Source organism: Piliocolobus tephrosceles, chromosome 1, assembly GCF_002776525.5.
Source record: "Piliocolobus tephrosceles isolate RC106 chromosome 1, ASM277652v3, whole genome shotgun sequence".
NCBI lineage: Eukaryota > Metazoa > Chordata > Mammalia > Primates > Cercopithecidae > Piliocolobus > Piliocolobus tephrosceles.
This window is the reverse complement of record NC_045434.1, coordinates 100,020,783-100,047,574: the sequence shown is the minus strand read 5'-3', so window position 1 is coordinate 100,047,574 and position 26,792 is coordinate 100,020,783. Positions and strand designations below refer to the sequence as shown.

The 26,792-nt window shown below is 49.6% G+C and overlaps 2 protein-coding genes across 2 annotated transcripts in view; one reads left to right on the top strand and one right to left on the bottom strand.

Annotated features, from left to right (window-relative positions):
• Positions 1–5,822: 5,822 nt before the first annotated feature.
• The window catches only part of LOC111525043 (carboxyl-terminal PDZ ligand of neuronal nitric oxide synthase protein-like), a 357,456-nt gene continuing 336,486 nt past the window's right edge, over positions 5,823–26,792 (bottom strand). Inside the window, exons 10-12 of the mRNA XM_023190355.3 lie at positions 26,118–26,270; positions 10,379–10,706; positions 5,823–9,457 (exon numbers count right to left, since the gene is read on the bottom strand). Coding sequence (XP_023046123.1) covers positions 8,956–9,457; positions 10,379–10,706; positions 26,118–26,270 — 983 coding nt within the window. The 3' untranslated portion in view covers positions 5,823–8,955. The remainder of the gene's footprint in view (positions 9,458–10,378; positions 10,707–26,117; positions 26,271–26,792) is intronic.
• SPATA46 (spermatogenesis associated 46) lies at positions 16,478–19,260 on the top strand. The gene is made up of 3 exons (XM_023190356.2): positions 16,478–16,615; positions 17,921–18,034; positions 18,722–19,260. Exons 1-3 carry the CDS (start codon positions 16,513–16,515, stop codon positions 19,258–19,260), a joined length of 756 nt encoding a protein of 251 aa, XP_023046124.1. The 5' UTR covers positions 16,478–16,512.

Below are 26,792 nucleotides of genomic sequence, written 5' to 3'. Positions count from 1 at the left end.
TTTCCTTTCCTTTCCTTTCCTTTCCTTTCCTTTCCTTTCCTTTCCTTTCCTTCCCTTCCCTTCCCTTCCCTTCCCTTCCTTTCCTTTCCTTCCCTTTCCTTTCTTTTCTTTTATTTTCTTTCTTTCTTTTCCTTCCTTCCTTTCTTTTCCTTCTTTCCCTCCTTCCTTCCTTCCTTTTTCCTTCATTCCTTCCTTTCTTTTCCTTCCTTCCTTCTTTCCTTTCTTTTCCTTCTTCCTTCTTCCTTCCTTCCTTCCTTCCTTTCTTTTCCTTCTTTCCCTCCTTCCTTCCTTCCTTTTTCCTTCATTCCTTCCTTTCTTTTCCTTCCTTCCTTCTTTCCTTTCTTTTCCTTCTTCCTTCTTCCTTCCTTTCCCTTCCTTTCTTCTTTCCTTCCTTTCCTTCCCTCCTTCCCTCCTTCTTTCTTTCCTTCCTTCCTTCCTTCCTTCCTTCCTTCCTTCCTTCCTTCCTTCCTTCCTTCCTTCCTCTCTCTTTTTTTTTTAAGCACCGCTGAGTACCATGGTAGCTATTAGACCTGAAACAGTCCTTTAGCAAATATTCTCCAAACAATATTCACTTCCCCATTGAATGCTTAATCTCCAGTGCCGATAACAGGATTAGCTTCTAAGCCAGGCTTCCCTGAGTTTGCAATGTGAGCTATAATAGAAGTGCTCTTGCCACTCCTACTTCAGGGCAAAATTCTTGCAATTCAGAGTAGGCTCTTACCGACAGCCTTAAGAACGAATGTTTTCAGGAGGTACTAGTGTTAGTTAGCTCTGTCACTTACTGGTAGAGTGACTATGGGCAAATTGCTAAGACTCCCTAAGCCTCTGGTCAGCTTCATCTAGAAAACGAGGATAATGACTTACCACATAAAGTCACTGTGGGGCTTCACTGAGATGACGCCAGCCCAGGTTCACGTGTTAACAATGCAGTCTTTGTTGTCTCCTCTTTTGTAAAATGCGGGGACTGTGGAATGGGTCTTTAAATTCCCATCCCATATGAATGTGCAGTGTTTAATGAAATTGTATTAGTCCTTGGAGAAGATCTAACCTAAAAAGATGTTTCTGAGCCATGAACGTTTCCTGGAATTATTTATCAGACCGGCGCGATGGAGATAGAGGAGAGCCGTGCAGTGCGGGAGGGTGGCTGGTCCTCGGGCCTGAGGACCTAGGCCTTCCCAGAGAGTTCTGCCTCTCAGTTGTAAGACCCAGGGAGCTGGCTTAGTCATCATCTCAGTCTCAGTTTACCTCTTCGTAAGACAGGGCTGAAATACCGCCCTCACAAGATAGGGTTCATGAGATCATGTGTGTGAATCTCTTTAAGCACAATAGAATAACATCCGTATCTGGAAAAATGGGCTTCTCCCTTAGAGGACTATGAGAAAAACAAATGAGACCATGTGTATAAGTTGATTAACACAATTCCTGGAGTATATAGAAGCTTCAGAGAATGATAAAGCACCAATTAAAAGTCAGGCCTGCCACAGTGAAGTAGAATGTTAAGAATTGGAACTCAGAGCCCTGTAGGCAGCTCCCAGAGATAGACAGTTGCCTGGCACTGAAGCACAGCCCTTCTTGCATTATGCTGGATATAAGTGCTTGCTTCTACCAGCTCCACGGTAAGGTGGCACCAGTCCAAGGAATAGAGTGAATGAAGCCTCCGGCTGCAGATAAATGAGCTTCACATTGGCCCATTAATCACTTTCCATTTTGAAAATGGCCACCCTCAATCCTTCTCTGTGGAGTTGATGATCACGTACAGAGGCTGCCTGCGGATATAGATCCTGAGGAAGAGGAGCTGAAAGATTCCTGCTGGTCTACCCCAGAGCCCATCTAGTCTGTTCCACACAAATTCAACTACAAGTTTCCTGAGTCTAGTTCCATCCAAAGTGCATCTTTATTGAGCTCCTGCAATATGCCAGACGCTGCTGGGAACCGAGGAGTCAGGGATGAAGATGGCACGGTGCCTGCCCCTGAGCTCGGAGACCTGTGGGAGAGAGGTACGATGAGGAAGCGACTTTCTATGACACATGGCGAGTGCCGTGATGGAGGAACACATAGGATGCTACAGGAACGCAGAGAAGGGGTGGGGTGGTGTCCGGGAAGCCACCTGGAGGAAGGGATGCCTGAGTGAAAATGTGAAGGATGAATTAACATAGCCTGGTGAAGTCAGAGGAAAGGGAAAGGACGGTAGAAAGGTGACCCGGGCAGATGGACCATCTTAAACACAGGCATGGAAGCAATTCGGAGCAGTCTGGGGCTCTGAGGGAAGTGCAGCACAGAGGCAGCAGTGGTGGATGCCACCAGTGAGGCAGGCGGGCCAGCCGCAGATAATCTAGAGCACAGAGAACCCACCTGACACCTCCCCCACATGGGTCTCAGCAAGCATCTTGGGGCCTGGTCACAGCATGTGCCACTCACATAGTCGCTAACTGATGATTAAGGGGTTGGGGGAGGGGGAGGGAGAGGCATGGACAACACTGCCATCCCCACCTCCCCCTCCATCTTTCTTACACGTGAAATCACTTCCTACATGGCCTACATGGCCTCTCCAGGAGGCCCAGTTCCTAGAAATGTCACACGTTGGCCAGGTCTAAAGAGTACTTGCCAGGTCAGCGGCAAAGACTTCCTGACCCATATGACCCAGGATTTAAGCTGGTTGCAACAGAATTTAACAAGTACCAGGAGATGGTAGGAAGACAAAACAACAGGAGCAGTCCACACTTGTCCTGAGCTTTCCTATCCAGCAAGGGGGGGGTCCATCCATTGCAGGCTCAGGATAAAGAGGGGGCATGCATCTTGCTGAAGCTGCAAACCGTTCCCAGGGCTGACAGTTCACTTTTCTCCTGCCCCTTTGTCTTGTTCCATGAAGACCTGGACCAACCCAAAGTGCTCCTGTGGCAACCACAGGGAATTGTTCTAAGTCGCTGTGAGTTAGCCCCTGAAGCGGGCCGAACACTGGATGTGCTTGAACATCAGATCAAGCCAACAAGAATTCCCCAGTAAACGCAAGCCTAGAAAGCATGTGGCGGCAGACGTGGAGGGATGATTCAGGAAATAGGTAGCTAAGCAGATGGCACTGGAAACAGCTGGCTGGTTAAACAGTAAAAAAAAAAAAAAAAAAAAAAAAAAGTTGTGGTTTGCTGGGAGGTTGCTCTTTGTTTGGGGTTTTTTGTTTTGTTTTGGTCAATTCGAAAGAACACACTGGCAATGTTCCCTGCTCTATATAACCAGAAGATTCCTCAGGCAACTCACACGAAGGAGAATACAGTCTGGAGTCTGAGGTGGTCCTTAAATATTTCCTCAAGCTTGATTCCTCGTCTGTGTTGTTAATAGCCAAGTGATTCGTTTTGTGGGGTAGCTTCCCCAGGCTCCCTTGGGCTGGACTATTTATCATGGCAGCAGCTGGAGATAAGCTGGACACAAAGAGGATTTGTGTGTCAGGAGAGCTGGTCCCTAGATACAGAAAGTGGAGGAATGTTCTCATTAGGAGGAGGCCAGTGGTGGGGACTCTGGGCTTTCATCCTGTGCCCCCAGTACAAACAGTAGCAGAGAGGGGGGCATCCTGGAGGGGAGATGTACTTGAAGATGCTTTCACTGGACAACTTAAAGCTTCCAGAGTGGATTTCCTTGAGAGAGATGAAAGGTATTAAACGCCATCAGCACTGATGAAGCTTTCCAAGGGGGAGTAGGAGTCTCTCTACAAGGGCTATATGGACTTAATTACTTGTTCCCACTGACAGAGGGGCCACAGTGGGAGGCTCCAGGCTGAATGTCCCAAACCAGGGCAGTGAACTGAACGACTGAAGCCCAGGACACTCTGAGGGCCAAAATCTCAGAGAAGCCATCACTGAGTTTGCCACCACAGCTAGGCTGGCCTGGGAAACTCCACAGTGTGGGGAGGGGAGCAGAGAGAGGACAGGGAGTCCAAGCACAGAGAGTTCTAGAACACTCCCAGGATTCACTGACCTCAAAGGCATTGTGAAATCTGAGAGCAGATTAAACTGACCCAGCAGGAATTTTCTGAGATTAGGCTAGCATCTGAGTACATTTCCGGGTCAGCTAATTTCGTAAAAATTCTGAATACCAACTAGGGTCCCTGCCAGCATAGGCACAGATGTACGGAATGAGGTGGGTCTCCTGATGGCCTCTTAGTGTGTTTCCTTTGGCAACTACTACCAGCAGATTTAGTCCAGTGGAAACGAGCACTCTCTCGGCTGAAATTAATTGCCTCATCCTGAGCCCCGCTTTGGTGGTGCTTCCACTGCATTTCACATCCTGATCACATACCCGGTTAGCATAGTGCCCGGGAGGGCAGGTATGATGGTGTCCCCATCCATTCAGAATGGAGAAAGAGGGCTGCGTGTCACTTTTCCACCAATGTCACCACAGTCCCCTAGACAGCACTCAGTGCATGGCAGGAAGGGGCTTGGATATATTGTCTGAATAAATGCATCTTTGTCCCCCAGATTCTAGAACAGTGGCTCAGCGTAGAGCACAGCATTAAAAAACATGACATATGCACTTCCATTTTTACACATAAAATTTCCTTAAAAATTTTTTTACACTAGAACTGTTTATATTTGATCTTAGACAAAAATAACGACTTCGCATAATAGTGGGAAAGGCATGTTAAAAGCACATTTCAGAACTGAATGACTGCAGCAAGATACTGAAGCCATTCAATGGGAGAGGTCGTCTGGAGTCACCACAGCATACTCATAAAGAAAAAAGTTGCTACTGTAAGTAATTTCAATGCCTTTTCCCAAAAATGGAAGATTGCTTTTTGTGTTTTTCCTGCTTTCTCTGGACAATAACGCTGCACCCCACTGCAGAGACAGCGAGCAACCTTTGAGAGCCCAGCTGTTCTTTTCTTGCCCCTCTGCTGAGTGGAACAAGATGCAGAAAACATTAGGGACTTAGCCTCATGCCTGAGACGCCTCTGACATGGAGCCAGGGAGCCCCTGCATGTGGAACTGTGGAATCCAACCTCAGGCATAGTCACATCTGCACGAGAGGGCTGCCCAGAAAGGTCCCATGTTTCCCTTTGGAAATCTGCGTGGCTTCTGTGAACAGACTGAACACCCTTTTCCCTTCCTGTTTCTTCCCCATTTCCTTCCTTTTTAAGGAGGCTAAAGGCCTGGCCAATACTCAGCTGTGTGGGTCCTTTGGGTCCTTGGATCTGACACTGACCTAGGGGCAGCAATGGGGCAAGGGGACTCCAGGCCAGCTCTTCTCTGAGCCTTCTCTCCGCAGGTGAGCATCAGGAATGTCCCTGTCCAGGGGGGTCCTTGGGGACAATTTCCCAGGAAGTACCTAAGTCCAAATCACTGACATTTATTGATGACTCCCTTTGAGAGGCTGATAGAAGCTCCCGTCCCTCTCTGGAAGAAGGTGCACACATAAATGCGAAGCTCCATCCCTTTCTTGGTGGAAGAGGGTTTTGGACCCAGGTAAAGAATGAGTACCCTAGAGGATGATCCGATGGCCATGTCCACTTCCCCCTACTTCCTCCCAAAGAGGGTCCTGCCTGTGCACATCATGATGGCACCTCTGAAACAGCAATAGGTCGGTTCGACAGAGGTACCCCCTCACAGTGGCCAGCCAGGGAAGCCAATGATGGCACATCCTCAGAAGTCATTTCCCCGCCAAGGGTTCAGGCTGGAGGTGCCAGTAGTGCCCATCTTCCTCACATTCTACCTCCCTCATTTCCCACTTTTCCAGGCTTACAAAGGAAAATGCCAGTGCCCTCCACCCAACAAGTCAGACTTGAGGAAACCAACAGCTCCCCATCAAGTCACGAGGAAAATCAAACAGACAAAGCCAGCAAACCAAACCAAATCATTTTATTGTGCAATTTCCTTCTACCAGAAAATTACTAAAAATATAAATATTAACTCTCTAAAAAATACTCAGAATAGATCTGTAATCTTCCTCCTCTTCCTCCGAACTGCAGCCAGTCTTCTTCTTTAAAGGCTGATTGATTGCATACATGTCTGTCTTCCATATCAGCCACATACACAACATTCAGATACACCTCCCTCCGTGCAGGGGGATACGCCAGCCTCCTGCCAGGTTCTGGAAGCTCACCTTATAATCTACCAGGATAAAGCTGTGTGCTGAGTAGGAGGTTACGATGGGGTTGGGGAGTAACAAGGAGATAAAAGACCCTGTGGTCCCAAATTCCTTATGTGGACAGAAAAGATAGGTCCTTTACTCCTCCTCATTACCCTGCCCTCTCATGGATGGGGCTAACTGAAGGCCAAGCTCCCAGAGAAGCTAGACTCACTGTGCGGGATTACTGGGGGTGTGGCTGCCAGGCTGCAGTCACAGGAAGGCCAGACTGTTGAGATGAACACGGAAACCAGGTGAGGCTTTGGATGAAAGAGCTGGTCTGGGCCAAGGCCTCTGCACGATGAGTAGTAGCTGTTCCTGCTGGGCTTTGGGCAGCACCTAGACCCTAGCACCAGGTACTATCTGCAGCATCTAAGACCAGACACCAGTCTCAAGAGAGCCTCCCGAGGTAGCAGCGTCACCCCTGCAGCAGGGGGATGGGCGGGTTGTAGGTAGATTGGAGCAGGGTCCCGTGGCACTGTGTTCAGTATCAGACAGAAGTCTGAAGAACTCTGGGGTCACCGTGGAAATGGTCCTGGACAACCTGGTGGAGTCCTTTTGCTCATCCTGGGTCTAAGGTCCTGGACTCTAGCAGCAGCTGGGCTATAGAGAGGAGGCAGGGTACTTAAGAAAGACTGCACCTGCAATACCTGTACCTATGGCTGCCATATCATCGGGCCAGAGCCACCCTGGGCTCTAGAAGAGGAGAAGCCCCAGAGTGCAGGGACTTGCTAAGTTTCCCACCAAAGCACAAATCATGTTCCTGGTATGGCAAACTCAGATGAAGTGGCTTGCTCCCAGGATGTGTGTCTGGGGACTCTACCCCTATCCTCAGCTCTGGTGTTTTGTGTGATATCCCAAACCATTCTGGGAAAACTCACAGGACCCCAAATGCTAGTCCTGAGACCTCCTCTCTGACATCAGGGTCAGATATCACATCCTTGGAGATGTACACGTAAAGAATGCACACATAAGCCCTGCTCACTCTACCAGGGCCTGCAGGTGCCTTGCTGCAGCAACCCCCACGAGGGAGGGGAGACAGATAGCTAGTGGTGAGCACGTGTTGAAACCTAGCTTTCTGGGAGAAGGAAGACAATGGAAGGCAAGGTAGAAGGGAAAATGGTGGGAGGGCTGTGGGAAGGCCACACAGCTGCAGAAGCAAGAATGCAGGAAGGCACCCACATCCTAGCAATCCTGCTGAGGCTCCTAGTTCTGTAGGAGTTAGCATGGCCATTTTACATAGCAGCGGTGGTGGGAAGGGGAGCAAAGGCTTAGAGATGAGATGAGCTGGGAAGCAAGCCCTGGGTATCCCAGAGCTTATGGTTGGGAAGCCAAATAATGAATAGAACAGGGGAGGCCACAGGAATCCCAGGAGAAGGATGCCGCACTGCCCGCCCTGGCTGGACGTGCCATTCCCAGCCTTCTCCCAGGGAACCGGCCACCTTGTTCAAGAAAAGGGATGTTCTCCTCTTGCTGCAAAGAGCCCCGGGATTAGGATCACCCCCTTACAGGGTCTGCTGGCCACAGGAAGACAGCACAATAGGACCCCTGGTGGGAGACCTAAAAGTGGCTTAATCCAGGAGAGCAGGAACCAGTTAAGGTTGGATGAACCTGGTCAGTCCCTTATGTGGATCCTGAAGCAGGACATAGCCCACCAGCATCAGCATAAAAGAAGGGCAGGGACGGGCAGGGTGGGGCCGCTCCAGTGAGGTCCAGGGCTACAGGAGGCCCAGGTAACTTCAGCACAAGCACAAAACACTTCCACTCAATTAAAAGTGGTTTCCCCCCTCAGTTCTTCTCACATTCCAATCTTGCACACGTTTCACTCTGGCTCTCACAGCAGGCCCAGGCCCTGAAACGGCATCATTTTAGGTTGCAAGGTGGCCCCTGAAAAGCTGTTCTGATCCCCAGCGATCGCTCTTCTCTGTCCCATCCTCACTCCCTTCTCCCTACTTCTGCTCTGGGTTTTCAGCTTCAGCCCTGAATGCCAAAACCACCCCCAAGTTCCTGGGCCCTCCCCCAGAAACAAAATCAGAGTGTGCTCGGCTGCATCTGCTGGGGCCTGGCTCTCCTGTCTTCACATACACAGCAAAGGTAGCCTCATCTTTCCTTCTGTGCAGCATGCCCACATTTTGTAGTTGACATCTGACCAGATAGGGGGAAACCTTGGGAACCCTGGGTGAACTCTCAAGGTCTCAGGCCTGGTAAGCGTCTCCTCTGGCCTCCACCCCAGGGGCAGAGCAAACATGGCAACCAGGGGCCTGCGCTGTCCTGGGACCAAAAGGAGCCATGGCTGGGCTGTGGTCAGGGTGTGTGGCTTTCCAGGCCAGGGCCTATCATCAAGCCAAACCCATCATTCCTCATCCAGCCTTGCTCCCGCTGAGGCCAGGGGCCTCGGACCCATCAAGGAGGAGAGAGAAGGGACGGGGTGTGGGAGGGAGAACAGCAGGGGAGGAGGTGCATGTAGGGGACAGGCAAAGAGAATTCCTGCAAGATCCATTGTCCTGGGCTGGTGGCCCTGCAATTCACTGAGAAGACAGGACAAGCTCAAGAGTGTAAGAGCTCTAATGTCCAAGGGCTGCAGCCCTCTCAGAGGAGGTTACAGAAAATTAGGCTCAAGATGGCATCGAGTCCTTTAGCCATTCTGCAGATAGACTCTTTAGCTAGAACTACTCAAGGACTTCCAGTCCTGCAAAATCCCATGATGGACGACTGGCTCTCTGCTGGTGCCTCATATGAGGAAGTCCAAGGGCACGGCGGAGTTGGGGCCAGGGTCCGTGTGTGCAGTGGAGGAGAAAGCAGCAGGAAGACAAGCGCAGAGCTCAGCAGGAAAGAGCAGAGGCTCTATTCAAAGGACAGCAGGTCTGGGTGAGGGCCCTCATTGTCGAGGCTGGAGGTCCGTCCCTGAGGAGGGGGGCTGCCATCCTCCCAGGACTCAGCCAGGCTGATGGGGCTCAAGCTGAGTTTGAGGCCATTCCTCTCAATGAGGCTGGGGGAGGAGGCCCTTCTGCACTCAGTCATTTTTAGCTTGGATTCGTCCTGGCTATCCTTGTGGATTAGATCAGGTACTGACAGGGAAACCTCTCCATTAGGCAGAACTTCGCCTCTCTCTTCTCTTTCCATGGTGGCCTCTGGCTGTGAAGCATCTGCTGGGATGTCAGGCTGGGCAGTGGGAGCAGAGTCCTGGGCCTGCCCAGGTGATGGCTCTGTCCCATACTCCAGACTGCTCAGGACAGGCTGTGATGAAATCAGCATGTCCTGGGTGGTCTTCAGGGCCCGAGGGGTTCGTTTTCTGGTTATGGGAGGTGGAGGATCCAGCCGAGGAAATGCTTCTTGCAGGACTGACCTGTAAGGTTAACGACAATAAACATACGTGCCTTAAGGACAGCAAGACACCAGTCCACCTGCCATCCTGCTTCTCCAACTCCAGTTGCACTTTCAACCCACTCCACTCAATGAATGCTCTACTCCTTGGGCTCTGGTTCTTGGTTTGGCATGTAGGTCTCAGCACCTTCAGCGCAACAGTAGCTTTTGGCCTGGTCTATGCTCACTCACTGTTCAGAGCAGCACAAGGTGCTGGCCTCTAGAAGACAGGATAGAGACCACTGGTGAAGCTTGTCAAATCAGAACCCATGGAGTAACTCCTGCAGAGGGCATTCCCACCTCAGATGCACAGGTGTTTAAAACAAGGCCTGTTGGTAGAAGGGGGAAGAACAGGAGGGCTGCTACGGGGGGCTTCTCCCGCCCTGCACTAGTGGGCTCTGACAGGTGCAGGCTTCTCCACAAGCAACGGTCTAGGGCAGCGGTTCTCAGGCATCAGAATGTACCTGGGGAACTTCTGGACAATACTTGGGTTCAAATCCAGCTCTGCCAAGTACTAACTTTGTGACCTCAAGCTATTTACTTTGCCTGTCTGAACGTGAGTTACCTGCAGGATGGAAATACCATCTACCTCCCAGGGCTGCTGGGAGGGTTAGACAAAATGATGCAACCAAAGCCTGAAGCACAGTGCTGAGGACATGGCACTCAGCAACCTTCAGCAGCACAGAGCTGAGGACACAGTAGGCACTCAGCAACCTTCAGCTGTGGCTGCGGAAGGTGAAGCCAGCTCCCGAGAACGTGGCCTGATCCTGCAGCTTTTCAGTACAGGACAATCTCACACCCCTCCCTTGGGGCTGTTCTCCTGTGGAGACACTGCAGTTTGTCCCTGTACTTTTTCAAGTGGGTTCACAGAGGGGCATGGATGTTGGGCGGGTGAGGGGCTCACCTTTCATCCTCTGGCCAAGCCCCTGGAGCCACATCAGCCCCACTGACCAGCTGTGCTTCTGCAGTCTTGTTGATCTCCGTCACACCCACACTGCCCAGGCTGGAGGGCTCCTTTCTCCGCAGGAAGTCATTCACTTTGGCCCCCATGGCTTTGCCCAGGTTCTTGAGGTGCTGGCTGCTGCCCACCCAGAGTCCTGGCCCCCCAGGCTCAGTAGAGCCCGGAGGGGCAGAGCTGGGGGCCACGGGTTTGGACAAGTGGGGGAAGGAGCGGCTGGCCTGGAGCTTTGGAGTGAGGGCTGTGTTCAAATTCTCAAACATGCTGTGGTCAACTATGAACAAAGAAGGGACAGAGCGACATGATGAGGAAAAGGGAGTGGGACCTGTACCCTATCATTCAGCTTTCCTTATCCCACACCCAAAACTTGTAACTTCCAAGCCTTTGGAAATATTCAAGTAAGAGCCGGCAAAGACACTCTTGAACTTTCCAGGGCAGTTTTCTTGATGGGAGAGGAACTAGAAATTCTAGCTCTGCCCCACCCAAGTTAATCAGTAACTAATGCTAGCCATAAAAAAATAAAGTTGTTCCTGTAAACCTGCCTCCTTGACTCATGGGCTTGGCCCCTTTACCTTGGAGTCACCACGTCCTTTGAAGTAAAGAAAAAATGAGGATGAAGCAATGAAACATGACATTTTTACATCGCTATAAGCACGTGCTGAGCTCTCAGTGGGTTGGAAGCTGCTGGAGGGACGGCATGGATGAGGCTTGGTGCTAGAAGCTCCCCACTGAAGGCCATGAGTATAGCACAAATTCTCCATGAAAAATGGGGCAGCAGCTCCTCAGGTCTACAGTGGTGGGACTTGAGCGAGTGGGCCAGCTCTTGCAGAGATGCTAAGTGGTGGTTCAGAATCAGTCCATACCAAATGGATAGGTCAGCCCCACTCAGTGCCAGTGAAGCATGAGGATCCTAATGAACATCAGCTTACTTAATCCTTACAACCACCTAGGGAGGTGGTGCATGGAAGGATATCTACCTACAGATGAAGCCTGCAGGACTCCACATAATGCAGTGCCGTGCCTGAGGTCACACAGCTTAATACTAGCAGGGCTGGAACTAGAACTCAGGCCTTCTAACCCACAGCTCAGGGCTCTGTCCACAACTTTGTCCTGCTACAGATCATGGAACAGCTGCCTATATATGCCTGGTACATGGTCCTTCTTGTAGGGATCCTCTTTGGCTTGAAAAATTAAGTCAAAGAGCTGGGTATAAACCCATTGGGTTGTAAAGATTTACAAGACAGAGGCCATGCCTCATTCATCTTTGTATCTTCAACACCTAGCCTCAGTTTGGTACATAGCTGTGCTCAATACAGATCTTGACTCGCCAAAGTCCATTTTGTAGATAGAAAATTGTGGTGGCCAAGGTGGTAGCTTAAAAGTTTGTTATTGAAATGACTGGAGCTCCAGGCTCTAAGCCATGCTGTCCACAGACTCACACTTGGCCATCCTCTCTCTATCTGGAAATCCAGCTCAGTCATCAGGCAGACAGACCCACTCTGAGGCCTTGGAACCTGGGTCAAGGTTTCTGTCTACACCAACTACCCCTGATATGTTGTCAGTCTGAGGGAAGTGATCATTTGATCACTAGGCTCCTTTCCTTGTCAACACCTCTGCTAAGTGTCTGTTCTCACTGAGCCTCTTCTAAGAGTAACTGGGGTTAGGGTGTACTTTTTCTTCTGCAGAATTTTTGTGCAAAGCAGTTCTTTCTGCCCTGCACTGCTGCATCCTTGGCCAGTGGAAACCTTTCTTGTAGTTTCAGTGGTGCTATCCTTTTTTTTTTGTTTCAATGAGTATACAAACATTTATTATTATTATTACTATTATTATTTTGGGGGGGACAAGAGTCTTACTCTGTTGCTCAGGCTGGAGTGCAGTGGCGTGATCTTGGCTCACTCAGCTAGGATTACAGGCGCCCACCACCACGCCCAGCTAGTTTTTTGTAGTTTTAGTAGAGATGGTTTCGCCATGTTGGCTAGGCTGGTCTTGGACTCCTGATCTTAGGTGATCCGCCCGCCTTTGCCTCCCAAAGTGTTGGAGTTACAGGCATGAGCCACTGCGCCCGGCCGAAATGACAGTTTTTAAACATAAAACAAATTGAGAGAAGAATGCAATAAAGGCCACTACATCTGTTATCTCAAGAAAACAAGTCTTTTTCTCTGTGTGAATGACTGGAAGGTGTCATCATTAAGTTTAAATCTCTTAATAATAAGAGTTTTCTACATGATTATGCCAGTATTGCAATTCCTTTACATTATCAAAGTTCATCCTTAGATTTCTCCAGTTGTTTCCCAAATAAAACAATTTTGAGCCTGGAGGACAAGCACCAAGATCTGTCCTTGAAGTCCAGGAAGGGACAGCATTGCAATCAAATCAGTAAGTACAATCAATGGATTTGATAGAGAGCTGTGTAGAGATAGTAAAGGGAGGGTTGCTTAATCTAACTGAAGCTGGTTAAGAAATGCATAGTTTACTGTCACCTTTGTCCAGTTCTTAGAGATGAATGAATGGTGCTATCCTTTCTAGGCCGACTACCTAGATACGTCATATTCTAAGGGCCTTTGGGTGGCAGGGAGGAAAACCTGTGGGAAGAGGAGTGGAGACTGGTCTCTGCGGATGAGCCCTGTGGCCTTCACCACTGCAGGGTGAGGACCTGCCAGGGAACAGCATGACAGCATCCCTCGGACACAGGGCCCGAGCTGGCTGGGCTACGGATAGACCCACCGCACCAGCAGAAGCTTCCAGCCCGCTCCACAGCAAGCAGGGTCATCAACTCCTGATTATTCTCCTAAGTGTGTATCTTGCCACGTCCTCCACTTTGGCACAATTTGCCTGTCGGGTCCCACATCTGTCTTATTTTCTTTAATCATGTCATCTGCAAACTAGCAAAGAAGATTTGGAAACCAAACCATTTAACTATTTTCCCCCAAACCAGAAAGCACATAGACAACAATGAAACTGTACGAAATGCCTGGGGAAGGCAAATTGCTGCCACTTCCCAAATCAGACATTTCGCTGGTAGTCTCCTTACTGGTTTAAAGTGACTTTTCAGAGTAGACATACTTGTTTTCAAAAAAGCAAGCACCAAAAATACCTGTCAAGGTGGTTAGTAAATTATAAGCCATTATTATTTTTAAAACACTCTTTGTAATAAACATAACTCTGGATTATGCACCATTTTGGATTTTCTGTATTTTTTGCTCTCTACCCTTCATAACATAGTCTATAATGCACTGAATTGTCAAGTAATGTAAAGGTAGCCTACCATGCACTCCCTTTACCCTTGTCTAAGTCTTTCCAGTAAATACACCTTGTCTTAAAATGGTAAGCTCCTTGAGGGGCCACCGCATCTGAAGCGTTTCTTTATCTTCTACAATGCCGACCTTAGGGTCTTGCACGACAGTAGGCATTTAATAAGTTTGTTTAATTGAATTTGACTTTTACATGAATTTTTTAAAATTGCATGATGGGCTGACACTATAGGGAAACTGCCCACAAGTCAAAAACCCCTCTATGTGAGTGGTCTTCAGGGGCTCTGGAGGTCAGATCTGGAGAACTGCCCTTCTATTCCAAGTGAAAGTGGGCCTCTGGCTGGGGGTCCCTCTATCTCTGTGTCTGAGGAAGTGCAATGGGTCCTTCTTGATGATGATGCTAACGACTCCCACACATTGTCTCTCTTGCTTCAGGACTAGAGGCTTGATGATTCAGAAAATAATGGCAATGGAGGAGAGAGAGATGACTGGACCCCAGCCAGGTGGCCCTCCCAACAGCACCCCCCCAACATGCACACACCCACGCAGAGGAGGGCATCTGGGAATGTAAGTCATCCACAAAACAACGGGATATCTTACCTGTCCGAGAAAGGGGCTTGGAAAGCAGGTGGGAAACAAACAAGAGAAAGACTCATTTTACATAGTGACCAATCGCTTTGAGAGTGTCACCTACCGCCTGGGCCACCAGCAACAGCATACCTTGGGAGGACACAGCACACAAGACAGGGGACCTGCTACAAAGAGTGGTGCGCACCCGGGAACCACCAGGCTCCCACAAACTTTTCAGTGACTAAACCAAAACCGGGTCGCATTTTAAAAACTCTACACAGGCACTGAGGGATTCCACCTTCCATATTTCCCCTCAGTATGTTGAGCACCTTTACGTTAAGTCTGAGGTTCCAGTGGGAGAGTCTGAAGTTGGCAGTGGGAGGAATGTGATGGGTCAAGACAGAATGCAATTCCAAGTCCTCGGGGCCCTGTGTGCACCACTCACAGGTATGCTACTGTCCACATGTCACTCACTGGGTTTTAGCCAGGAAGACATTCATCCACTCAAGTTTAGAGTCTAAACTAATAATACAGGAAAATCAAGTAGCAGAGAGGTTTACCCAGTATCACACAGGTAGCTTATGGCGGAGTGGGGTTAGAAGTCACATAAACCGATGCCCAGACTCATGAGCTTTCTCTACACCATAATGGACCAAATGAAATTGCTGATACCCCCCAAATTGCCAAAGTATATGGCTTCAACTTACTTTCCAATACATGCTAAAGTTCCAAACCAGGCTATCTGGGAGGAACACGAAGGGAATCATGTTCTCCCACTGTCCTTCAAATGTTTCAGTACTGTGAATCAACACACACAGGAAGACAACTCTGGGCTATCGTGTGCAGAAGCTAACTCACACTCCAGTCACACATGCTTGACAGCACCTCAAAAGAAGCCCATCACTATTTCCAGAGTGGCCATCACTCCCCATGCAGCATAAACATACCTGCCATTTAGATCTGCAGCCCTGTTCTGTATCTAGTTGACATGTGATAATCTAGAAAGGGGTGCCTTCAGTTTATCTTCCAAGTGTCACAATCATCTTTCACCTTATCCACACCTTGCTAGTGCACAATGTTGTCACAGGACAAGTGAAACGAAGAGGCAACCTTGCCTCTCTGGAGTCCCAGAGTCTCCCTATCAAACTGACTTAAGCAATGAGCAAAACAGCATTAAGTCACCCATTTTTGTTTTAGTCACTTGCTAAAAAGAGCACCAACCACTGAAACCAATATTTGGTCCCTATTCTTAGGAAATACACATTGAAGTACTTAGGTATAAAAGGACATAGTGTTTATAACTTACCTTCAAATAGTTCAGAGAAAAAATTAAGTATACACACATACACATGGGGCAGGGGGCAGGAGGAAGGGGACTGATATAGCAAATGGGGTAAAACGTTAATAGGAAAATCTGGATACAGGGCATATGGGTGTTCTTTGTATTGATTTTATTTTTGCAACTTTTGAGACGCAGTCTCGTTCTGTCACCCAGGCTGCAGTGCAATGGCACGATCTCGGCTCACTGAAGCCTCTGTCTCCCGGGTTCAAGCGATTCTCCTGCCTCAGCCTCCCAAGTAGCTGGGATTACAGGCGCCCACCACCACGCCCGGCTAAATTTTATATTTTGTGTAGACGGGGTTTCACCATGTTTGTCTGGCTGGTCTTGAACTCCTGACCTCAAACGATCCACCCGCCTTGGCCTCCCAAAGTGTTGGCATTATGGGCCTGAGCCACTGCACCCAGCCTTTTCTGCAACTTTTATAAATTTGAATTTCCAAAGAAAATGTGAAAAATATATAAACCTCAAAAAACAAACTAAAACAAAACAATAAAAATATTTGCCGACAGAGATTAGGCTGATAAAGGAGAAGAAAAGGAAGGAGATTATTCAGACAGGACAGAGGTTTCCAGGGCTGGAGGGCTGGGGGGTAGACAGTGTCGACACAGAAAAGTGACGATAATAAAGATAAAAGGGGACAAACAGACAGCATCACTATAGTATCTCTACTATTTTCTTCTCTCTGGGTCTTGTCAATCAGGGCCTGCCGCTGGGCAATGGCAAGTCAAAACCAATCTTTACACATTTTAATCTTGCTTGCAGTTAGACTCCATTCATCTTCCAAAGGGTAACCTAGTTGGGTAGTGGAATCATGTGCCTTGTGACATCAACTGCGCTCAGAATGTTTATCCTCTGGACAAGCCAGCCAGCCTCTCCAGAGCAGGCGTGTGATCTCTGTACACCGCAGTGGTCAGAATATGGAGAACTTCTCACTCCTCAGCATCTCTGGACTTCCAATCTCTTCCTCCGCCCTGAGTGCTTTTCCCGACACTATGTTCTCTCGTGCCACCAGCCTGCCAGGTAAATTCTGGTGCCACTAGGGCCACAAAGATGTGTTTTTTTTTTGAAGCTTTTAATTGAGTACCCTACCAGATCATGTTACAGGACCATGTAACATGATTTAGTGAGAAAGTCAAATTACGCATGGGGAGAAAATAATTTTTCAAAATGCTGCATTTGTGCTAAGTAGTTACTGCTGTGTATTGATTTTTGTTAAGGGAAGAAAGGGGTAAACTTTCTTTTTTTTTTTTTTTTTTTTTGAGACAGAGTTTCCCTCCTGTCACCCAGGCTGGAGTGCAATGACGCGATCTTGGCCACTGCAACCTCTGCCTCCTGGGTTCAAGCGATTCTTCTGCCTCAGCCTCCATTTGTCATCAAGTTTTTCCCCCCTAGAGTGTGCATGAAATCTCCAGGTGGTAATATATCTACACAGAGTAGAAACTAGTTTTAGCTCTGTTTTGACAAGCTTGTCGAGGATTTGGAGTTAGCAAATCATCAGAGAAGCCTAAGCAGCAGGGTAAACTGATGAGCACATCCTGGAATAAAGTTGGACACCCTGATGACTCCCTGTTCCAAAATACGGTCCTTAGACTTGCAACATCTGCGTCGTCTGGGAGCTTTTAGAAATGCAGAATCTCAGGTTCCCACCCCAGACCCATTGAATCAGCGCCTGCGTTATTAACAAGATCCCCCGGGGATCCCTATGCACAGTAAAATGGAGAAGTACTGCTCAGTGGAGTAGGCCTCCTAAGCATTCATTTGCCTATATACATGACATTTATAAATTTGTCCCCCAAACTGAACACAGCTTTTATCTGGGATTTGAGGCAGGTCAGCTTTTTGTCCAACTGTTAGCAGCTACTCCAGGGTGTGCCGTGCAGTGACGGCCCACGGGAACCCTGACTGTGGGTGTGAGATATTTCAACTGGACAATTCTCAAAGCGGGCATGGAACGTTGCTCTGTGGCCTGTGACTCTGGGTCCCAGGATGCCCAGGAGACCGGCAATGCGGAGTGAAGTCATCCGTGTGATGAGATGCAGGAGGGTCAGGTGAGGGGCGGTCCAGGCAGAGAGGTGTCATCTGGGTCACATCATAAATCCCACTTTCCAGAGGATCTTTCTGAGGCCTGAATGAAATGGCCCCATTCAGAATTCCCCAGGATGTCATCCAGAATAGCTCTGCCTGGCTGAGTTTGAGATCACTGTTCTGTTTCAGCTTTGAGATGCCTTGAAGTACAGAGGTTGAGCATCTAGGTATGCCTGGGGGAGTCCCAGGAAGTGGAATCCCAACCTTGCTCAGCTCACCAGTGTTTCTTCTGTAACCCAGACATTGCAAAGACAGCGGTACCCACTGAGGCATCCAGCCCAGCTCAGGCCCTGCCACCCCAGTACCAAAGCATCACTATCCGGCAAGGGATACAAAACACAGTGCTCTCACCAGGTGAGGCCTTCTCTGACTCTGGGTGGGAATGTATGAGAAGCTAAGGATGAATAGGGGCTGCTTCCCTAAGGGAGCAGAGGTGTCTGGAAGCTGGACCCCCATGCGTGGCCTTGTCACCTGCAGCCTCCTATCTGGCCCTTTTTCCTTTGGTAGACACCCACAGGCCTGGGGCTCTTGCCTTGCCTCCCCTCTCCTGTCTCTGAAGCTGGTGTACAAGAGCAGCTTCTGGCTGAGTGAGCTGTGGAGGGTAGTGAGGCTACCCCTCAAGATGGGTAGTGAGGCTGCAAAAAGGGTCACAGCCACGAGTGGTGAAAAGAAGGACTATGGGAGGCCGCCGGTCTGGCTGTCCACTGGGTCACCTGTCTGTGTCCATCCTTAGAGGAGTCAGTGGACATGGTGTCTCCAGGAAGGGAAGGACTTGACAAATACCAAGGCTTACTAACTAAAAGCAGCCTCTCCCATCCCAAGATCCAGTGGCCCTTTGTACCCCTAGAAAAAGAATGCAGTGAGAAGGAATGTCCTCGGCTGCTCTTCCCACCATCTTGCGTCTGCTCTCAGGACTGCAATCGTGGTGGGGTGGAGGTAACTGAGGACATGCCTGATGTCTGCCTTCTTGCCTTTCTGCTCTGGCATCCTTGGTTCCACTGCTCTCTGCCAGAGGCTCTGACCTGGTCCTTTCCTTTGCAGACTGCAGCTTGGGGGACACCCAGCACGGAGAGAAGCTGAGGCGGAACTGCACTATCTACCGGCCCTGGTTCTCCCCCTACAGCTACTTTGTGTGTGCAGACAAAGAGAGCCACCTGGAAGCTTACGACTTCCCAGAGGTGCAACAGGATGAGGGCAAGTGGGACAACTGCCTTTCCGAGGACATGGCTGAGAGCATCTGTTCGTCCTCTTCCTCCGCAGAGAACACTTGCCCTCGAGAAGCCACCAAGAAATCCAGGCATGGCCTGGACTCCATCACATCTCAGGACATCCTAATGGCTTCCAGGTGGCACCCGGCACAGCAGAATGGCTACAAGTGCGCGGCCTGCTGCCGCATGTACCCTACCTTGGACTTCCTTAAGAGCCACATCAAGAGAGGCTTCAGGGAGGGCTTCAGCTGCAAGGTGTACTACCGGAAGCTCAAAGCCCTCTGGAGCAAGGAGCAGAAGGCCTGGCTCGGAGACAGGCTCTCCTCAGGCAGCTGCCAGGCCTTCAACAGTCCTGCTGAACACCTTAGGTAAATTGGCGGTAAAGCCTACTTATGTCCCTAGAGAGATGCCAATAAAGTTAGTCACAGCCTTCTGTCCAGTCTGAGGTCACTCCGCACAGCCTGCTGTCCTTCCCAGAACCTGGCTCCCATCCGCTTTGGCTAATGGTTGCCTAGCAACACCAGGCACAAACCCTCCCCTTTCTCTCTTTTAAAAATAAAGACAATACCTGAAGTTTGGGAATATCTTCTAAGGCAGAGGTTCTCAAAGTAAGGTGCCCAGCCGGCAGTACCAGCATCCCCTGGGAACTCTCAGGCCCTCCTCAGACCTATTGAATCAGAAACCATGGGGCTGGGGCTGGTGGTCTGTATTCTAACCAGCCCTCCAGGTGACTCTGATGCAGTTCAGCTATGAGAAGCACTGCTCTAGGATCCTGGCCTCTGCTTGGTCCCTATGTGGTCAGTCCTTGCCCCACCCTGGGAATAAGGAGCTGGATGCCCTTTCCTATTTACATGGGGAAGAATCTCTGCAGTTTTAAAGGCTTCTTTGATGGTAGATCTTCTGAGGAGGGGAATGTGGAGGACAATATGCCTCTGAGTATAAGCCAGGTCAGAGGCAGATGAAGCTGAGCTCACCCAGGGCTGAGCTCACACGTGCCACCATCATTCACTTAGAACAGCCATCTTGTGCTGGCGCAGAATAGAATCAGTTTTGACCCAGGAGACATCTTTTCATGGCTGCTTTGAGCCAGGTGAAACTGGGCAGGTAAACGTGGGAACCTATTGCTTCCTGTTACCAAGTAATGTGCCCAGCGGGCAGCCCTGACTCTTCCTCCATTTCTGAGTGAACCTCCCGGTCCATCTGACCCAGAAAGACGGATAAGCATCAGGGATGCAGCAAGGACATTTATCTTGACTGTAACATGGTTCTTAAAAAGCACCAAACGCTTGCTGGTCATCCTTTCAGGCCTCATTTACCTCTTGCTTCACCTCCCTGATGACTCAGTGGCCCTTCCACTGCAGTGGGCACTGCCTTGCAGGGACCCCAGCACAAACCCTCCCCTGGTCTTTGCCTCCCCCAGGGCTTGGCCAGCAGGTGGCCTGGAGGGTCCTCCCTCACCTCCCAATGGCTTTTCCTCCAGAGTCTTATCTATGGCTTAGCAGAGCTGCTCTGCTTATCAGTGTGCTGCGAAAATCTCATTTGTGGTTCTCTCGTTCCCCACAGAGTGGGAGAGAGGCTGGGCTCAATCCCCATCACATCATATGCTGTGAGACCACTCCCGCCCTGTGCCCGCGAGCCATGCTTCTCACCCCATTCTATCCCCAACCCCACCCAACCTGCATCCCAGAGTCCACTTGGCTGCCAGGCTCCAACTGGGCTGGGAGCCAGGACAAGGTCACAACCTGTCCAGTCCAGTGTGCGGGAGTCTCCAGGCAGCCCTGACATCACCCCCAGGATCCTGTGCCCTGAAAGGGCAGATGAGTGGTTCTGGGCAATCTTTTAGTCCTCACTCCGAGCTAGTGTTGCCTCCTGTCCTTTGCCAACCCCATGCTCCCTTTTCTATGGCATCTGTACAGCAGGCATAGAACACATCACGAGAAGGAAAACAAGCAGGCCAGAGACTGAGCCCAGGTGCCATGGCACGTGCCCATCCTGCCTGCCAGGTGCTTGTGGTTAGTGTCTTCTCCCTAAAGACAAGGCGTTTTCCACATTCCACATTTAATGTTGTATCATTGTAACCCCAGGAATTTTCTCAGTACAGAGCTAAGTTTTAGCAGAGCAGGAAAAAGCACCCAGCACTGCACTGAGCAGCACAGGTGCAGGTAGAAGGAAGCTCCGTTATCCTGGGTCACTGCCAGGCACTCTCTACCAGGTGCTTTTAAAATGCAATCTCATTTACTCTCCATAGTAGCTTTGTGTGGTTTATACTATCCCCATTTTCGAGATGAGAATACAAAGCTCAGTTCAGTTCACTTAGCCAGAAAAGAACAGAGGGCATGTGAACCCAGTTGATCTAACCTTTCCAACTTTCTCTCTAGCCTGGGCCTGACGAAGCATCAGGCTTAACACGTCCTTTGCCTGCAAAATGGCTAAAAGTTCCAGCCAAAGTGACCTGGCTTCTCTAAAGTCTGTTCTGTGAGATCCACAGCTTCTAATTCCTCAAACTCTCCATCCTTTACTAACCTCCTCTGCCCTTTCATTTGTACTCCTTGCAGGGAAGCCTACATTCCCATGAGTTAGGACTTCTGTGCTGAGCTGTGTTGCAGTGATACCATGATCCCCCCTGAGGTAGGTATGAGGAGGAGCCTGTTTTGTCCCCAATATGAACATTTCTGGAATAGGCCTATTCAGACTTCTACCAACTACATATTTCAGGCATTTAGTCATGAAGTCAGTGAAATAGTTTAACCTTTTTTTTTTTTCCTTGAGACAGGGTCTCACTCCATCATCCAGGCTGGAGTGTGCAGTGGCGTGATCTCGGTTCACTGCAACCTCCGCCTCCCGGGCTGAAGCCATCCTCCCACCTCAGCCTCCCAAGTAGCTTGGACCACAGCCACTCACCACCATGCCTGGCTAATTTTTATGCTTTTTTTGTAGAAACGGTCTTTCCCCATGTTGCCCAGGTTGGTTCAAACTCCTGAGCACAAGTGATACACCTGCCTCGGCCTCCCAAAGTGCTGGGATCACAGGCATGAGCTGTATAATCTTGATTATAAAATTATACAGTTATATTGGCAAATATCTATGATGTAGTAATTTTTCAAGCACTCAGAACTTGATGCTGGCCAGGCGTGGTGGCTCATGCCTGCAATCCCAGCATTTTGGGAGGCCAAGGCGGGAGAATCGCTTGAGCTCAAGAGTTTGAAACCAGCCTGGACAACATGGTGAAACCCCGTCTCTACAAAAATTACAAAAATTAGCTGGGTGTGGTGGCATACACCTGTAGTCCCAGCTACTTGGGAGACTGAAGTGGGAGGATTACGGAGCCCAGGGAGGTCAGGGCTGCAGTGAGCCATGATCATGCACTCCAGCCTGGGTGACAGTGAGACCCTGCCTTAAAAAAAAAAACAAAAAGACCCGAAACCCAAAATCAAAAAACAACCTGGTTGCTACTACCCACATATTCTAATGATATTTGGAGTTTGAAAAAACCTGGGATTGGCAGAGTCAGCAAAAATGGGTGTAGATGAGAGTTTCCCAATCTCAGGACTACTGACATTTGGGGCTGGATGATTCTTTGTTGTAGGGGGCTGTCCTGTGCATTGTAGGATATTGATCAGTATCCCTGGCTTCACTCACTACATGCCAGTAGCTTTGTGACAACGAAAAACATCTCTAGACATTGTCAGATGTCCTCTGGTGAGGCAAAATCCTCCCTAGTTAAGAACCACTGATACCTCTGATCCCGCAGGGCTGATCTATATAAAGTGCAAATGAAGCCACCATCTCCCTCTCCTCCTACAGGGAACTTGTGAATCCTTCCTCAATCCCATACCTTTGGGAACCATGTCACAGAGCTGATGCCACTTGGCTTGGGAAGTGGGGTGGAAGTGAAGGGGACAGAAGGAGCAGGTGGAATAGAAGCAGCAAGAAAATACAATGGAAAAGCTTTTAGAAATAAGAAAGGTTTATTTAGCAAAAGCCACTAGACTAGTGACAACATCCAGGGAGTAAGTGCACTTACATTAACAGAATCTTTTCCCAGAGAGTTGATCCAACAGAGTTAATGACACACAGCTTTAGGAAGTAGAGGGCTAGTAGGTAGAGGATTAGGAGGAAGCAGTCAAGCAAAGAGTAAATAAAAGGAACACAACTCCTAAACAAGATCCATTGAGAGAAATGAGGCTAGGAAGAGGTTTTACAGAGAGAGCATTGATATAAGCAGGAATATAAGGAATATAATTTTTAATCCCAATATACAGTCCATCCAGTGTGGAGAAATTCTTTCCTGGCTCCATAACTGTGGGAGCCTCCTGTGCACGAGAGTCTGCTGGCACCTGGGGCAGGCTGGGTCAGGCACCAATAAGGTCAGCACCCCTGGTGTCCATTTGTCCTCCATACAGGGCAGAGTAGAAGAATGAAAAAGAGGAAGGCAGAGTTGAGTTAGCAGAGCAAGAAGCAAGGAGGGAGGACAGGGTGACATCGTTGAGAAATCAGGTCTGCAATGTTCCCTTTCCTGCCCAGTTGGCCCTGATGGAGGGTTGGTGGCTGGTGATCCTTACAAGGCTCCTAGATCTGTCCTTTGCCTCCCATCTCCACACACCAAGTGTGCACTGGTTTGGGTCCCACTAGGGAGGATGCCAATATACAAACTAGTCCTTCAGGGAGGGCCTGAACTGGGGAAAGGGTGGGGCCCAGGCAGGAAGAAACCACCATGGAACACCCCAAGGGCAAGAGTCTTGGATGGGTCCCAAAGTCAGCAACACAGATAACTAGTTTCCCCAATTCTTTAATCTCTCCATTTCCTTTCGTCTGTCCAATCTCAAGTTTTTACAGACCATTTAGAAACGGCCTTCCTCATCCGCTCCCTGGCCACATCCCACACAAGCCCTCTCCATCCACATTCCACACACCTAATCCACTGGCCTCTGGCTTTATCCTCAGCTCCTGCTTATGTCCAGAAAACAGACTTTTCACTCCTCTGGACATTCAAAATCTTAATAATCGAAGTGGTCTTGGACTCAAGGAACCCTGGGTTAGATTTAATAAGCTAGGTAGGCTCAGTCACACTGGATTCCTGACAGCTGCTCATTTAGTTTCATGGATTTCACTTTCCTGGTTCTTCCTTCTCTGTGTACCTGTACCTATTTCCAATGGCAAATTAGATCAAAACAAAACAAACAGAACCATGCCTCTCTAACTAAATGCATGTTAGAAAACACAAATCTGTTGCTGATTCAAACACCCTAGAGATTCCCACTCTTTTCTGTCTAGTCACAATCCTACATATATGTACATACCTTCCCTCACACATGTATATATAAACACATGTGTACACACACACACAAAACACACACACACACACCACCCCATCCTATTTCCACTGACACCCTGATGCACCAAGGAAGGCTAACATAAAACTGAATTTATTTCCTTTAATTTGGACTTTCTGGGCTAAACCAACTGTGGCCATTAGAAGAGGACTGCACTTTTATTTACATACATTCTAAAGCAAAGCTAGGATCAATGAACTCCATTTTGGGACAATCATATCCTCACCGACTGACCCCCCAAAAATACTGCAGTTTGCATCTGTAGCTTGTTGTCTAGGATAAAGACTTAATTCCCCGAACATATGACTCTAGCAGGTCTCAGCAATCTCTTCAGGCATTTGAAAATCTGTTAACAGCCACTTACGGCCTTACAGGAGCAAAGGAGCTTTTCCTCATTGCCCCAGTCAGCCCATTAAGGAGTGGTGATCCCTAGGCAAAGCCTAGATCATAAAAGATAAGACAATTGCACATGGCACTTTTTACAGGTGTGCTCAAGGCACGCACCCAGAGAGATGGGCCAAGCGTGGCAATGGCTGTGGTCCCTGACCCAAGTGGCAGTGATTCAGAAAAGTGGACAAAAACAGTCTCACAGTCTCAGCTATCAGCCTGCATTCACTTTTTTTTTCCTTTTTTTTTTTTTTTTTTTTTTTTTGCAGTAAAAACTGACCACCACTACCCAGTGGAGGGGACAGGTTGAGAGGTAAGGCTGGGGACTCTGGTCCTCTGGGGCTTTCAGAGAGGTAAAGTGCTACAAAAGCTTCAGCTGGACAGGACACGGGGGGGGGGGGGGGCGGTGAGGGGCACTTCCCAGCTTCCATTTAGATGGGCTGGGCTACAGGCAGGAGGTGGGCAGGGCAGGGCTTTCAAAACAAGAATCAGATCTAAGTGACTTGGAGCAGCAAACAAGCTGTCCTCCCCCTGGGCTCTCACACCAAGGGCCTGAACCATGTTAAAGCTTCAAGGCTCCTTTTGAAGCAACATTCAATGTCCGGCTGGAGAAAATGTTTGGATTCAGTTCCTCTAAAAGATTATCCACTGTGACACATTCCAATTCCATGCTCACACTACAAGGACTAGCCTGGCTTTTGCAGCCCAGATCACTCAATCTCCACAATCTCAGCAAGGGCCTGGAGAAGGAATTCCTCTCATAAAGGTAGGGGGAGGGTTAGGCAACTGGTAGCATCCTGATATCCAGAAACAAAGTACCTGAGAAGGTACGGATGGCTTCCCTTCATGGTCGGGACCATGGAGATGGGGAGAGTGAGGGGGTACGGGGGCATCACGGACAAAGCGCGGGAGCCTGACGATGCAGCAGGTAGGGGCAGGTCCTCCAGCAGCCCGGCAGTCCTGGAGAGAGACCCTTTCCTGAAGCCATGGGCTCTGGAAGGCCCTACTTCCATCACCCTCTAGTCACAAGTAGGAGAGGAGCTGATTCACCTCTGGGAATCCGATTTCTTCCCCACTTTACCCTCCAAAGCAGAATCTCAATCCTTTCCTGAAACCTCACACTCTCCCGGGCCCTGGCTGGCATTCTCCTCGGCAGCGCGCATTCACTGGGCATCCCCTACCCGGGCAGCAGCCAGACACGGCCCCTCCAGCCACGCCGCCGCCTCCATCTCCTCGCCCTTGGCACCTACACGGCGATCTCATCATCCAGGCCGTCGCCCAGCTCCTGCCTCTGCAGGACATTCAGCAGGCGCGGCAGCTCCTCCTGGGACCACGAGTCGCGCTCCTCGCTCTCGTCCGTGTTGGACTCGTACTCCGAGGCGATGCCTGACTCTCGGAACTTGATGAGCTCCAGACCGCCCAGGAGCGCCTCGCCCTGCGCTGGGGGCGGGGTGTCCTCGGGCGGGAGAAAGCGAAAGCACTCCAGCTTCACCAAGCAGTCGCGCCTACCTAAGGGGCTGCCCGCAGGGTGAGCAAAGTCAGCCAAGCCTGCGCCCAGCTGCGGCGAATGCAGGTCCTCCGGCTTAGGGGTCGTGGGGTCACAGAGCACGGGCAGGGCTCCAGAGCGGAAGGTGATCTCCAGCAAGCTGTCCTGGGAGCCCACTGCAGGGGAGACAAGAGGTAGCAGAGGGGCAGCGTTAGGCAAGGTTGCTGATTTGGGATGCCTGCCTTCTGCCCGCCGGTGCCCTGCAAAAGCCCTTCCCAGACCAGCTTAGCAGCACGTCCCCGGGCTTTGGATCTCTTAACTCTTCACCCCTTCCTGGCGCCCCTACATAGCTCCAGACACACCTCGCTGGAGGGGAGGAGCTTTGGGAGGTGGTAAAGGCGGGGACATGAGAACCATATGATGGTTCTGGAAACCACTGAAGGCTCTGAATAGTGTTAGTGGTAGGAAAAAGGTACCAATTGAGAGAACCATGTTAGAAGCCTGTGGTAACCTTTAGGACAATCATATAAATAAGCACTAATTAGGATAGCGCAGAGTTTCGATGAACAATCTGGAAAATCCAGAGAGGCTTCCAGAGTGGTGAAGGGCACTGGTTTCCAATCCATACCTCTGGGTTACTTTAAAAATACAGGCTCCCAGACCAGCCCCAGACCCAATGATGCAGGGTCTCTGTAGGT